This window comes from Neofelis nebulosa, chromosome 8, assembly GCF_028018385.1.
Source record: "Neofelis nebulosa isolate mNeoNeb1 chromosome 8, mNeoNeb1.pri, whole genome shotgun sequence".
Lineage (NCBI taxonomy): Eukaryota > Metazoa > Chordata > Mammalia > Carnivora > Felidae > Neofelis > Neofelis nebulosa.
In genome coordinates, this window is record NC_080789.1 from 99473202 (window position 1) to 99487901 (window position 14700).

The 14700-nt window shown below is 37.2% G+C and overlaps 1 protein-coding gene across 1 annotated transcript in view; it reads left to right on the forward strand.

The window, feature by feature from the left end:
* Positions 1-14700, forward strand: part of LOC131520040 (pregnancy zone protein-like) — a 45450-nt gene that overhangs the window by 11869 nt on the left and 18881 nt on the right. Inside the window, exons 10-15 of the mRNA XM_058743749.1 lie at positions 422-531; positions 2639-2800; positions 3617-3844; positions 5366-5429; positions 9305-9447; positions 13361-13510. Coding sequence (XP_058599732.1) covers positions 422-531; positions 2639-2800; positions 3617-3844; positions 5366-5429; positions 9305-9447; positions 13361-13510 — 857 coding nt within the window. The remainder of the gene's footprint in view (positions 1-421; positions 532-2638; positions 2801-3616; positions 3845-5365; positions 5430-9304; positions 9448-13360; positions 13511-14700) is intronic.

Below are 14700 nucleotides of genomic sequence, written 5' to 3' on the forward strand. Positions count from 1 at the left end.
ATACAAGTGAAAAGAAGGGTCTTTCTGGGTAAGAGGTTTGTGATAGAAAATAAGCATATTTTAAACATGATTCCAATGTAAAGAATCATGTTGCATGCAGAAAGTCATGGGGAGAGGGCAAGGATCTGAGAGAGATGGAAACAAAAATGGCGCAAGATCACAGAAGAGGTGAGGAGCTTAAGAACATAGAGCAAGTAGGATACTTGCGAAACCAGAGGAATTGGGGAATGAGGTAAAATAATTTTTTATACGAAGGTGAAGCTAAGGTCATGTTGCTTATATTTTCTAAGTGTGAGAAATTCTAGAAAGGAGAAGATATAGAATAGAGATAGTAATTTGTTATGATGGAGTGAAGCTGGCTTGGAGGTAGGAGGTGAGTTGAATATATAGAACAGTTCAACCTCGCTTATTTCTTTTTCAGAGTTGGAATTAACTGGGCATGCATCATGTATAATCACAAGCACCTTAAGCAAATTAAAATTTACAAAAGTGGATACATATTACAGACATGGGCTCCCTTTTTTTGGACAGGTAAAATATCTTTTCAATAGAATCATAATTTGGGGGATGTGGCCTTTAAGAAAATGAATTTTTGTACCCCAAAGTATAATTTGTTATAAAAACAAATATTTATTTTGAGTGAGGAAAGAAATTATGGCAAATGACAAACTTAAAAGGCAAACACTATCACATGCAGAAAAATAAAGCACACTTTTATTAACTTCTAACACACCTCTAGAATACATTTTTCCCTGTGTAGTTTGACTGCATACTCTCTCTACCTGTTTATAAACAATGATTTTGTTTTATAATTTTTTAAAGACACTCTTTCATCTAGATGATTGAGATTGAATTTTTCATACTGATAGTTTTAAACACATTTTTTTCAGCTTCAAAGATCAGTATCAGTAATCATATTGGTAAATTTTCAGACTGATATCCAGCTAAGTAAGTAAGCTATCAGTTTTCTTTCATATAAGAGATAGTTTTCTGGACATTTAAAATTTTCTTCTTTAGTAACTAATCTTTAACCTGACAGTTGATAGGCAATTTCCTTATTTTAGTGATGCTGTGAATTGTATATTTTCTTCATTTATTGCAGTATTTTGCATCAAATTGGCAAAAAATTGATAAATGTATAGATATGGTTGCGTGAGACCATTTCAAACCAAGAGGAGGACATGAACAAACTGAGGACTTAAAAGATGAATATGACTTGGCCAGAAATTTAAGAAAGAGGGGAGAATGGCCAAGGCTCTAGGTTTTAAATAGCTTTTAAAGACCAAGGCGTCTGGGTGGCTGAGTCAGGTGAACGTCCAACCCTTGATTTCGGCTCAGGTCATGATCCCACAGTTCATGAGATCGAGTCAGCGTCAGGCTCAGAGCTAACAGTGAGGAGCCTGCTTGGAATTCTTTCTCTGCACCTCTCTTGCTTGTGTTCTCTGTCTCAAAATAAATAAACAAAATTTTTTTTTATTTAATTTAAGCAAATTATTTTAACTGAAGAGCGAAGAGCTAAGAGGTAGCCAGGGTGACTGGCTGAGATAGAAGATATAACTGGATGGACTGTATAGTTGTAGGTAAGCCAGAGCAGCCCTTGAGGGCCTTTTAGAATAAGCTCAGAATTTTGTACTGAGGAGTTACTAAAGGTTTTAAGGAGAATAGCATGATCAGTTTAGCTGAGGCAGTATAGAGAATGGTTTGAAGCCAGCAGGAAGCAGGAAGAAGGCGAACTGTGTAAGATTCAATAAAATGGTATTGGAAACCAGATGGAGAAAAATATTGTGTCCTGTCATCTGAGAAAAGAGGTAGAGTTAAAATAAAAACAAAGCTTTTCAGAATTGCAATTTGGGAAACATGGATTTGGGCAACAATTCAAATAGTGCCCCCTCGCCCTCAAGAACAAAAATCAACGGTTTTTCAAGACAAAGGGGAATTCTTGTACATGTCTTTTATGAGGAATTTCGATTGGCGTTGGTGGCAGAAGACTAATCTTGACTGAATGTAAGCGGTTACTAAGGATATCATCGAGCAAAATCTCCTGTAGCAGGTGGCAAGTGTTCGGGCTGAGTTTGGTCCAGTTCCGAAGTTCATGGTTCTTCTGGTGAGGACGTGCCTAAGGCTGATCTCCTTAATGGCCTCCCAGCTCCATTGTAAACCTTTTGATAAGAGACCTCATTTTATTTCACCTTTCACAGGTTTTAACTGGAATGGCAGCAATGAATCTAGAGAGAAATGAATAGGAATAAAACGCGTTCAACAGGGAAAGAGATAGCATTTGGCCAATGGTTAGATACAGTCAGTCAAAGAGAGAAAAATGATTTAAAAAGAGAAGAAAAAAAGCCTATGGGATGAATAGAAGCACCATATACTGAGACAGAGAACAGCGGGGAGGAAGAAAATTGGGAAAGGTAATATCACGAGTCCATTCTGGGATATTCGCAGTTGTTTCAGGCTCAGGGAATATCTATATAGAAAAGCCAAATAGTCTAGAGCCCAGAAAACAAGTCTAATTTTCAGATTCTAAGATCTTCGGTAAATGACAGCAGCCACGAGGTCAAGAGGTGAATGCAACAAAGAACGGAAGATGCCATTGCCACGTAACCCTTGACACCAGCTATCTCTTCCTCACTTCTAGGTTCTTCTAGTCAATGAGAAGGATCAGCCAATCCCCAATAAAACTGTAGTCGTCACTGTGGATGGAAATGCATATCATTCCAACTTTATCACGGATGACCATGGTTTGGTAGACATTTCCATTAATACCACCAGGTTCACATCTTCTTCATTCACAGTTTCGGTAGGTGGGAAGGGGCATCTGGGGCTGCAAAAAGATTGCTGAGGCCGCATAATTTAAGGGCATATGGGAAGCATGTAAATTCTACGGAAAAAGAAATGGCAACACAGAGGAAAATAGAAATTAAGCAATGTGGAGACCTAACTCAGAAGAAAACATGATCTGCCAGAAACCTTTTACTTTAGATTGACTCCATTTACAACCTGCCGTAGACATTTATTGGCTCATCTTGACCTTCCCTCGTAAAATTCAATGTTTTCACAATTCTGTTACAGATTAGATTTTCTTGATTTCTTCGATGTGCCGCTATTGTTTGTTTTCTGTAGAAGGTTCAAATAACTTTATGCAGTTTATAGGCATAAGGGTATTAAGAAAAAGTAATTGGTCTTGACTGTGAGTGAATATCATCTACTAAATCAGTATGGCACAAGCATGAATAAAGTTAAGGAAAAGTCACTCACAGATTATGCTTTATCTGGGAAAACAAACTATAATGGAGCCAAATAAACATGGTTCACATAAAATCTTTAGTAAATGAGGGAAACCCTGGGTGGCTCAGTCGGTTAAGCGTCCGACTTCAGCTCAGGTCATGATCTCACAGTCCGTGAGTTGGAGAGCCCACGTCGGGCTCTGTGCTGATGGCTCAGAGCCCAGAGCCTGCTTCTGCTTCTGTGTCTCCCTCTCTCTCTGACCCTCCCCCGTTCATGCTCTGTCTCTGTCTCAAAAATAAATAAACATTAAAAAAAAGAATCTTTAGTAAATGACAGAGTGACCAACACGTACATAATGTATTTTCAAGACCTTTATTCTTTCCACTAGGTCACTTACAAAAAGAACACCCGCTGTTTTGATAACTGGTGGCTTGAAGAATATCATATGCCAGCACAGCACACTGTAAAGCGTATTTCCTCCCCGAGCAAGAGTTACCTACACCTTGAACCTGTTACTGGTACCGTGGCCTGTGGACAAATCCAGGAGATCCGGGCACACTACATCCTGAATGAACAGATTCTAAAGGATGAAAAAGATTTGACCTTCTATTATTTGGTAAGAATAGAAGTACCTCTTCCTTATTACAAGACCTCAAAAAGATTGAGTTCTTATCGAAGTGATACGCTTTGTAAGACATCAGTGAAAACCTTTTCTTGTCCTTGTTTTTATGCTTGAAGAGAAGTAGCTTCCTAATACATTATCAATGCTTTCATTTCTCATTTATGCTCTGGTCTCCACTGGAATTTCTAAGCTTTTTTCTGAGTTCCAATGGAAAATTATTGAAGGAGAGAGGAAAAAGCCAGGGAGAATGCCTTGTTAGACAAAAATAATGTTTTTCTTAGAACTCAATAGATAAATAAGCAAAGGGCAAGAAATCAAGAACTTATTCAACAGGAAATAAAATTATAAACAAGCTTCTGGAAAATATTCAGCTTTGACATTAATTGAAGAAGCGAAAAATAAAACAATAAAGCAGTAGCAATACACCTGTAAAGCTTCTAAATAGTTACAAACCTCATGACCAGTGTTAAATGAAGGGAAAAAGGGCATTGACAGGCATATCATAAATTGATATGATACTTTTGAGGCCAATAAACCTATTTGTGCCCTGAGATTAAAAATATAATCCCAAACTGGCAGTTACTCAGATAAGTCATTTTAAGAAAAAAAAAAAAAAATTACATGTAAGAGACTCTGTATAGGAAGATTAACTGTAGACAATATTTGTTTTTATTTTTTTTAATGCTTTTATTTATTTTTGAGAGAGACAGAGACAGAATGTGAGCGGGTTAGGGGCAGAGAGAGAGGGAGACACAGAATCTGAAGCAGGCTCCAGGCTCTGAGCTGTCAGCAAAGAGCCCGACGCGGGGCTCGAACTCACAAGCTGTGAGATCATGACCTGAGCCAAAGTCAGATCCTCAACTGACTGAGCCACCCAGGGACCCCGTAGACAATATTTTTTAAAATTCTATTGAAAAGTTTTTTAAAAAGTTGACAGTAAGTCAGAATCTAAGTTTTATTGCTTGTTAGTTACGCAATTTACCTGCGTAAATTACCTGTAGTTGGGCAATTTACCTGATCTCGTTTGTAAAGACAAACGTCAATCATCTTACCTGAATACTAAGGATGAGATTTATACCCACTTCATGGGAATACTGTACACATTAAATAAAATCCTATAACTAAATAATTTAGCTCAATGCCTGGCACAAAGAGAGTGTCAATACCTTTGGCTTTTTAACAATAAAGAATACTTACATATATTTTATATCTATCTGCTTTTAGTACATATTGCCTTGTGTATGTTTAAAATATTTGTTGAAAGAATATACAAATTTGAAATATCAATATTCAAGAAAAATAGCAAATACTAAATAAAATACTAAAACATTGCAAAACATGCATTTGTTATTTAAAGTATGTAACTCTACATATAGGAAAATACTGAAAGAGAACTTTAGTGTTCAAAACTTATGGGTTGCAGTAGTGAGATAATTTATTTATATATTTTGAATAGGTTCTTGTAGGTTTAATATGTGCCTTTTAAAGCGATAATGGATATCTTTCCGTCTTCAGATCAAAGCAAGAGGAATCATCTCCCGATCAGGAATCCACGTGTTGTCCATTGAGCACGGAGAAAGTAAGTACTTCCAGGATTTCCCCCCCCCCTTTTTTTTTCTCTCATATACTCAAATTCTGTACATTTTAGCAAGACGGAGCTACTTTTACATTTTACATTTACATTCTACAGAGGTCATGGTCACCAACCTTCTTCCATCAACCAAAGACGAGGATAAGCTAATACAAAACAAATAAACACTTTAAAGGTTGCGGGGGGGGGGGCACCTGGGTGGCTCAGTTGGTGAGGTGTCCGATTTTTTATTTCAGCTCAGGTTGTGATCTCACAGTTGTGAGATCTAGCCCTGTGAGACGGAGCCTGCTTGTAATTGTCTCTCTCCCTCTCTCGCTCTCTCTCTCCTCCTCTCCCCCACTAGCCCTCTCTCTCTCTCTCTCTCTCTCAAATAAATAAACATGCAAAACGATAGCATACTAGGTTCATTTTAGTCCATTTAGTAATTTCTCTTATTTTTGTAACATTTTTATATTTTAAATTTTATTCCTAAAGTAAAATATATTCATTTTATAATTAAATGTTTTAAAATGCATATATTTTTATTAAAATGTTAATTTTATTAACTTATTTATTTGAAAGTGCAGAAAATCACCAAGGAAAAATTTTACTGTGTACGTCTTTGAATTCATTTCCTATTGCTGCCGTAATACATTACCACCCACTTTCTGGCTTATAACTGCAAATTTATCATTTTACACTTCTGTAGGTCAGAAGTCTCACTGGGTTAATATCAGGGTGACAACAGGACTGGCTGCCTTCTAGTGCTCTAAGGAGTTACCCGTTTCCTTGCCTTAGAACCTCCTGCATTCCTCAGTTTGTGGCCCCTCTGTCTTCAACCCCGGGAGCACTTCATCTTCAAATCTCTCTCTTACATTTCTGCCCCCTTCTTAAAGATCACTATGATTCAGGGGTGCCTGGGTGGCTCAGTCGATTGAGCGTCCGACTTCGGCTCAGGTCACGATCTCACAATTGTCTCTCTCCTTCTCTCTCTGCCCCTCCCCGACTCATGTTCTGTCTCTCTCTGTCTCAGAAATAAATAAACATTAAAAAAAAAATTTTTTTTAAGTAAAGATCACTATGATTCCATCGGGCTCACTTGGATAACCTAGAATGATCTCCCCCTCTCAAAGTCCTTGACGTAATCACATTTGCAAAGTCCCTTTTGCTGTGTAACATAACATGTACACAACTTTTTCAGATTATGATATCTTTGGGGAGGATGTTAATCTGCCTACCACAAACTGCCCTCTGGCCCCAAAGATTCACATCCGTCCCATGTGCAAAATGCACTCACCCTATCCCAACAGCCTTAAAAGACTCCATCCTTTACAGCATTAACTCAAGTCCAAAATCTCATGTAAGTCTCATCATCTCAAAAGTCCCAAATATCATCTTATTGTCTAAGTTAGATATTGGTGAGGCCTTAAGTGTAACCCTTTCTAGGACAAAAAGAGTTATCAGTCCCAAGAAATTTTGAAAGCCGGTTGGACAAACAACGTTAGGCTTCAGAATACTGCTTAAGCTGCATCATACAAGTATTTGCATGTGATATTTTCATTTGTGCTCAGTTCGAAACATTGTCAGATTTCCCTTTTAATTTCTTCTTTGGACTCTGGGTGAGTCATAAAATAAGTATGTTTTTTAGTGTCTAAATATTGAGGTATTTTTCAGAAACTTTTCTTAGTGATTTCTACCTTCATGCCATTGTGGTCATTTCTTTTAAATTTACTGAGACATGTTTTATGGCCCCACATATGGTCTATCTTGATAAATGTTAGTATTTCTATTCTTCTGCTCTTCAGCGTTTTCTAAATGTCATTTAAGTCAAGTTGGTTCACAACATTTCTATATCTTATACGGCACTTTCCTTCTGAATTTTCTTGAATCACCAACATCTCTCGATTTCTGTTATCCCAGGAAGGATAATTAACCTTAAAAAAAAGGGGGGGGGGGTCTGTTCCAAAAGGTAAATACATTTGGTCTGTTTATTTGTTACATGTGCCTAGGCTAAATCTCATAAATAGCTTCCTTTTTTTCTGTTCATTTGATAATTATAAGCTATCATTTTACAAAAAAAAAATAAAAATAAAATAAAAACTTTTATTAGCAGCATATTTAGGAATCAAAAAGCTCATTCACCCAAGGTGAATCAGTATATGCAGGAAAAAAATGAAGAGTACCCATTACAAAAATTAAAATATGTTTGTCTTTTACCTTTGAAACCCCATTTCCGTGTCCTTGGCACGGAGTGGGCACACAAGAAATATTTTTAAAGTAATTCATAAATAAAGGATAAGATATCTCTTTGTCTACAACCTATGGTAGCTAAACTTTATTTGAAGTTTATATATTTGAACTATATTTGAAGAGAACTAACTTTGAAAATAATATAGCTTCCTGTCCTGATATATCTCTATAATAAGAGTTTTGGATAAAAAATCCATGCCCTCAAGATGTTATTATGCTATTTTTTATGTTTATTTATTTTTGAGAGAGAGAAAGAGAATGCGAGCAGGGGAGGGGCACAGAGAGAGGGAGACACAGAATCTTAAGGAGGCTCCAGGTTCCGAGCTGTCAGCACAGAGCCCGACGCGGGGCTCGAACCCACGAACTGCGAGATCATGACCTGAGCCAAAGTTGGATGCTTAACCACATGAGCCACCCAGGCGTCCCTATTGTGACACTTTTTATGTGCTCTTTATATGGTTTTAGTATTATGGTTTCAAATTACTTTATTGAAGTATAATTAACACACAGTGTCATAGTAGCTTCAGGTGTCCAATATACTGGCTTGACAATTCTTTACATTATTCGGCGCTCACCACGATAAGTAGAGTCACCATGTGTCATCATACAATGTTACTACAATATCATTGACTATATTCCCTAGGAGATCTGGCCATTAGCGACAACATGGATGGACATAGAGCATGTTATGCTAGATGACAGAAGCCAGAAGTTTCGAATTTATTTTGACCCTGCTGTTTCTGTGCTTCTTCACCCCAAGCTGCCCTCCAACTTTCTAAAGACACAGGAAAGCTATACTTTTGAAAGAATTTCCTGCTACCCAGAACTTAGATCGTTTACGAGAAAATTAAGTGTGGACATCACATAAGCACTATGCAATGCACGCAGAAAGAAGCAACTAAGATAAATATAGGCAATTCCCTGGTAAAACTCAGATTCACACCTGGTTTTGTCGGTAATTATTCGTACCCGTATCTCTGCGGTATTGAAAATGGCCTGAAGGTCAGACGAGGTTGCTTCTTTGCCTTTTCCTCGTGCATATGACAGGAATTGTGTTGATGTGGATCAGAGGTAGAGGTAATTAACGATATCTAGAAGTTCTTCCCTCTTGATTTCTTTCTTAAGAAATCTTTTTTTTTTTTTCCTTCCAAGATGTTATTCAAATTCAAGTTAGTTAACATATAGCAGAGCCACTGGCTTCAGTAGAATTTAAGTGATTCCTTACTTCCATATAACACCCAGTGCTCATCCCAACGAGTGCCCTCCTCGATGCCCATCCCCCATCTAGCCCATCCCCCACCCACTCCCCTCCTACAACCCTCAGTTCGCTCTCTACAGTAGAGTCTTAAATCTTTTTTTCAATTGAAAAACAGAAAGGCGCATTAAATGCGTTTTTCGACTTGGGCAGAGGAAATGCACAATGTATCCTACACTTTTCCGGAAAAACGTCATTGGCTCAGCATGTCCGCACTCAACACAACTGCATACACGATGGTGTAAATGCAAGTCTTCTCTTCCTTTAGTGTGCTCCAAATGTTAGAAGGAGTTAAGTCATTAGAGGGTCTCTTCTGTATAAAGATGAGAACTCCTCCCTCTTCCTAATCAAGTATCTTGAACGTTTTCTTACTCTCCAGTGAAAGGAGTATTTTCCTTCTCCTTTCGAGTGGAGTCGGACATCGCTTCTGATGCCCAGTTGCTGCTGTATGCTTTTTTGCCTGATGGAGAAATTATTGCCGACACGGAGAAAATCAACATCGAAAACTGTTTTGCCAATAAGGTGAGTCACTTGTATCAGCAGTCCTTTTATTCATCTCCCCTTTTGAAGGGCGGAAAAGACAGATGTCGTGGCCGTTTCTAAAACTGCCATATAGTGTTCCTGGAACTTTCCTCCAAAGGACATCCAGAGGCCGAGAGTGATGCCATACCCTGAGAGGGCTGGTGAAGAAGTTCAAAGCAGGTGGCCCTAGACATACAATGTTTGACAAGTTTCTTGTTTTATCTTAAAATTCATGTGCAATTCAAAATCTATTCTGTTATACAACCTGAATAGTTTTAATCTTGACGTTTCGTTCCCTAAATTTTCAGTTAAAAATGATGTCTCCCGAGGATGTGTCCATTTTATCCCATCATACCCCCGACGCACCTCAGTGTGCTATTGCAGAAACCAGTAACTCATTGTGAGTTTAAATTCAGTTTGATAATACAGAACAGGGGTATATGTATGTGCCCCATGTTGAGAAACACAGCCTGGGCACTCTAATAATGACTATAGCATAAAAATATAACATACTTGCAAATGGAGTCTTCTCATGTTTCCAAAGAATATATAGTTGTAACAAGAAGCCTTTATCCCAACAGAATTTGGTGCTTAACATGAACAATCAGAGAGCATCCACCAACTTCACTTATCTTTTTAAAAATATACCTAGGACTCTTTAACATGAATTTTATGAAGATTCAAACTATGCAAGGTACCTGGGTGGCTCAGTTGGTTAAGCATCCGACTTTGGCTCAGGTCATGAACTTGCAGTCCGGTGGGTTCAAGCCGTGAGTCCGGCTCTGTGCTGACAGCTCAGAACCTGGAGCCTGCTTCAGAATCTGTGTCTCCCTCTCTCTCTGCCCCTCTCTGCTCATGCTCTGTCTCTCTCTCTCAAAAATAAATAAACATTTAAAAAAATGTTTTTAAGAACAAACAAAAAACTACACATTTAGGGGCGCCTGGGTGGCTCAGTCATTTAACTGCCTGACTCTTGATTTTGGCTCAGGTCATGATCACACGGTTCATGAGTTCAAGCCCCACATTGGGCTCTGCAATGAGAGCGCAGAGACTGCTTGGAATTCTCTCTCTCTCCTTCTCTTTCCACCCCTCCTGCACGCGCCCGTGCTCTGTCTCTCAAAATAAATAAGGAAACTTAAAAAAAAAGAAAAACTATGCTCTGATGGCAAGTGAACGTTTCTGCAATGCGAACTACATTAGATTATCTTTTTTAAAAAACATATAATGATCTAAGAAAAATACACAGGGGCGCCTGGGTGGCGCAGTCGGTTAAGCGTCCGACTTCAGCCAGGTCACGATCTCGCGGTCCGTGAGTTCGAGCCCCGCGTCAGGCTCTGGGCCGATGGCTCGGAGCCTGGAGCCTGCTTCCGATTCTGTGTCTCCCTCTCTCTCTGCCCCTCCCCCGTTCATGCTCTGTCTCTCTCTGTCCCAAAAATAAATAAAAAACGTTGAAAAAAAAATTTAAAAAAAAAAAAAAAGAAAAATACACAATGGATTCTGATATAAAATTTTAATTCTATCGTACTAAAGAATGCTAGTGAACAGGACAGGTGTCCAAGGGCATAGTTTCTTCTGCTCTATTTGGATGTTCTTTGTGTTCCATGTGAACCTAGAAGAGATTCCTGTCTCAAACTTCAATGCCCTTACTGCTAATCGTGGGTAGTTAGTTGTTGGTTATACCTTGGAATGACCATGTTATGCTATAGCTTTCGGCACACTTTGCTTATTCCAGCAGGGTTTCTTGCTGGTAGAAAACAGGTGACCATTCCTGAGTAACACCAGAAAATTTCCACAGAGGAGTGCAAGCCCCTGGATATCATTCTCAGTCTCTTCATATCAAATATCTCATAACTTATTCATCACGAGTAGAGAGATGCTGTGAAAACCAGAAAAGTATTTAGAAGAAAGGTGACTATTTTCATTTACCACCAGCAGTTAGAAAAAAAGAGGTATTAAAAAGTTAAAAACTGAGGACCTTAGAAGGTAGATAGCCTGGCAGGCTGATGAACAGAGGCAAGAACAGGCTGAGAATGGAAGGGAAGAACCAAGTCAGTCTGAGACGTGTGTTCCCTCAAACCAATAATATACTTCAAGTATTCTCTTCAGTCTTCATTAGGATAGAGAAAAACTGTTTTCTATCCAAAATTTGTATCTCTCTTTCTTACTCTAACAGTAACAGATCTAGTATATAGGTTAAATACCACATAACACTTTGCCTGTCATTCTTAACTGGATTGAATTATTTACAAAGGATAACATTGATTAACTCTCTCTCTTTCACAAATAAATAAACATCAAAACAAATTTTTTTAAGGGGCACGTTAGTGATTCAGTCGGTTAAGCATCTGACTTTAGCTCAGGTCACAATCTCATGGTTCGTGAGTTCGAGCCTGGTGTCAGGCCCTGTGCTGACAGCTTGGAGCCTGGAGCCCTCTTCGGATTCTGTGTCTCCCTCTCTCTCTGCCCCTCCCCTGCTCATGCTCTGTCTCTCTGTCTCAAAAAATAAATTTAAAAAAATTTTCTTAATTTAAAAAATAAACATCACAAACATTTTTAAAGCATAACACTGATTAATATGGATAAGTGCAGACTCTCCAACTATGCCTTAAAATCCTTTGTTTGTTCGCATATCAGTAAAGCATTTTACATTTTCTTTTTTTTTTTTTTTTAATTTTTTTTTAAACGTTTTTATTTATTTTTGAGACAGAGAGAGACAGAGCATGAATGGGGGAGGGTCACAGAGAGAGGGAGACACAGAATCTGAAACAGGCTCCAGGCTCTGAGCTGTCAGCACAGAGCCCGACGCGGGGCTCGAACTCACAGACTGTGAGATCATGACCTGAGCCGAAGTCGGACACTCAACCGACCGAGCCACCCAGGCGCCCCAACATTTTACATTTTCTAATGTAGTCACTTCTTGATTAATAGTCGTTTCGGTGGATTATAATGCAAATAATTCATGTGTTCGTTTGAAATAGGCACTCACAAACATGTTTTCATACGCTTAAATTTTCTGAAAACAAAAACAAACACGTTTAAAACAAAATTCTCCATACGCCATGTTTTCATAATATAGTGAACTACAGGGATGAATACTTCCTCATTTTGAGAATAAATCTATTAATTGTTTTTCGTGTAGCTCTCATGATACACGAATCCAATTGTTACATTAATTCACAGACCACATAGCGGGATGATCACGGTTCAATTCAGCAACGCAAGTGAGATATTATTTTAACTAAGCATACTGACATTTCATTCCAATCCAAATCACCTTGCCGTTCAAGAACCTGGAAAGTTTCCTGGTGCTACTACAGACTCTAGATTCTAAATTATTTTCTTTTCTGTATTGAATATAAAATAAAACTCAGACTCTGCTCCAGAAATATTTACAGAAACATGAAGAACGGATAGGTTCACTTATCAGTGAGTTTCTCCTGGCCGAAGCGGCCCTGCACCCCCTTAGAAGGTCAGACGACTAAGACTGCGACCTGGAGGAGGCTTCAGGTGGCTGGTCTCAGAGGTGGAGCGTGACTTTTCATGGCACCGTGCAAACTGTGCGCATTCACCACGAAAACACCGCACGGAGATAGGTCAACTGCAGCAGAGTATGTATCTTTGTTAGCAGTGTGTGCTCTTTTTCCCGTAGGGGATTCTGTCTCAATGTGATCAAAACCAATGTACATTTCACCAGCTACACGAGGACCAGGAAACCTCAGTGAACTGGAGCTACATTTCCAATTTATCCCAGAGATCATTCACTGGTAGTCCCTACCGGTTCGCACCTCTTAAGCCTGCTCCAAAAAGGATGAAGGGAAACCAAGCGTAGAAAGAATTAGTCCTCGTCTGGGGTAGAGGTGTTGAGGCTGTAATACTTAGAACATTTGCTGTCATAATCATATCCTTTTTACAGGTCAATTTGAGCTTCTCCTCAGCCCAGAGCCCACCGGCCTCAAACATCAACCTGGAGGTCACAGCCACTCCCCATTCTCTCTGTGCCCTCCGTGCAGTTGACCAGAGCGTCCTGCTCATGAAGCCTGAAGCTGAGCTCTCGCCTCGTTTGGTGAGTCCCCTTTCAGCCTTGGATGTCAGAAAATGCACATATGCTAAGACCAGTTATAACTGAGAGGACGTATCCTTCAGAGTGTCAGGCATACTCTGGTAAGTTATGTATGAATTGGACTTGAATTCAGTTCCACAAAAGACATTGTGCCAGGTGCTTAACATAATCTGCTCTCACTTCATTCTCTCTCCTGATATATTCTCAGTGAGGGAGCAATATGGTTCCCCACTGCATTCACCGCCTAGCACAGTACTTTATGAATAAAAGGTGCTCAACACATTGTTAGAGAATCAACACATGTGTAATAATTCCTTAAGGTGGTCATTATTACTTTAATTTTATGAATGAAGAAAACACAGCTATGACAGATAAAGCCACTATAGAATATTTTAAAATATAATATATATTATATATAACATATATAATATATACTATATATAATATATAATATATATAGTATATATTATATGATATATATTTAAATATAATATATATGTTATATATGATATATTATATATAACATATATATTATATTTAAATATAAAATATAATATATATCACATAAAATATATGTATTACACAAAAATATTATATAGTATATATTATATAGAAATATATACTATATAATATATAATATAATTTATATAATAGATATTTATATTTATATTATATTTATATAATATACTATATTTATATTTAATATAGATTATATATAAGTTATATTATATATAATATAATTATAATAATTACAATAATAATATAATATGTTGTTTATAGTAGATAATAATTATAATTATATATAATATATATTTATATTTATATTATATTTATATAATATACTATATTTATATTTAATATAGATTATATGTAAATTATATTATATATATAATATAATTATAATAATTACAATAATAATATAATATATGTTGTTTATAATATATAATAATTATAATTATATAAAATATATTTTATATTATATTTATATAATATAATATATATTTATTTATGTATACATAAATATGTAAATATAATATTTATTTATGTATAATATATTATATAAAATATATAATATATATTATATGTAAAACATATAATATATATAAAATATATTTTAAGGGTGGAGTTTGAATCAAATCTCATTCCATGCCACCTTTAATGCACCACATCAAGATCGTATGTGAAATGCCTGA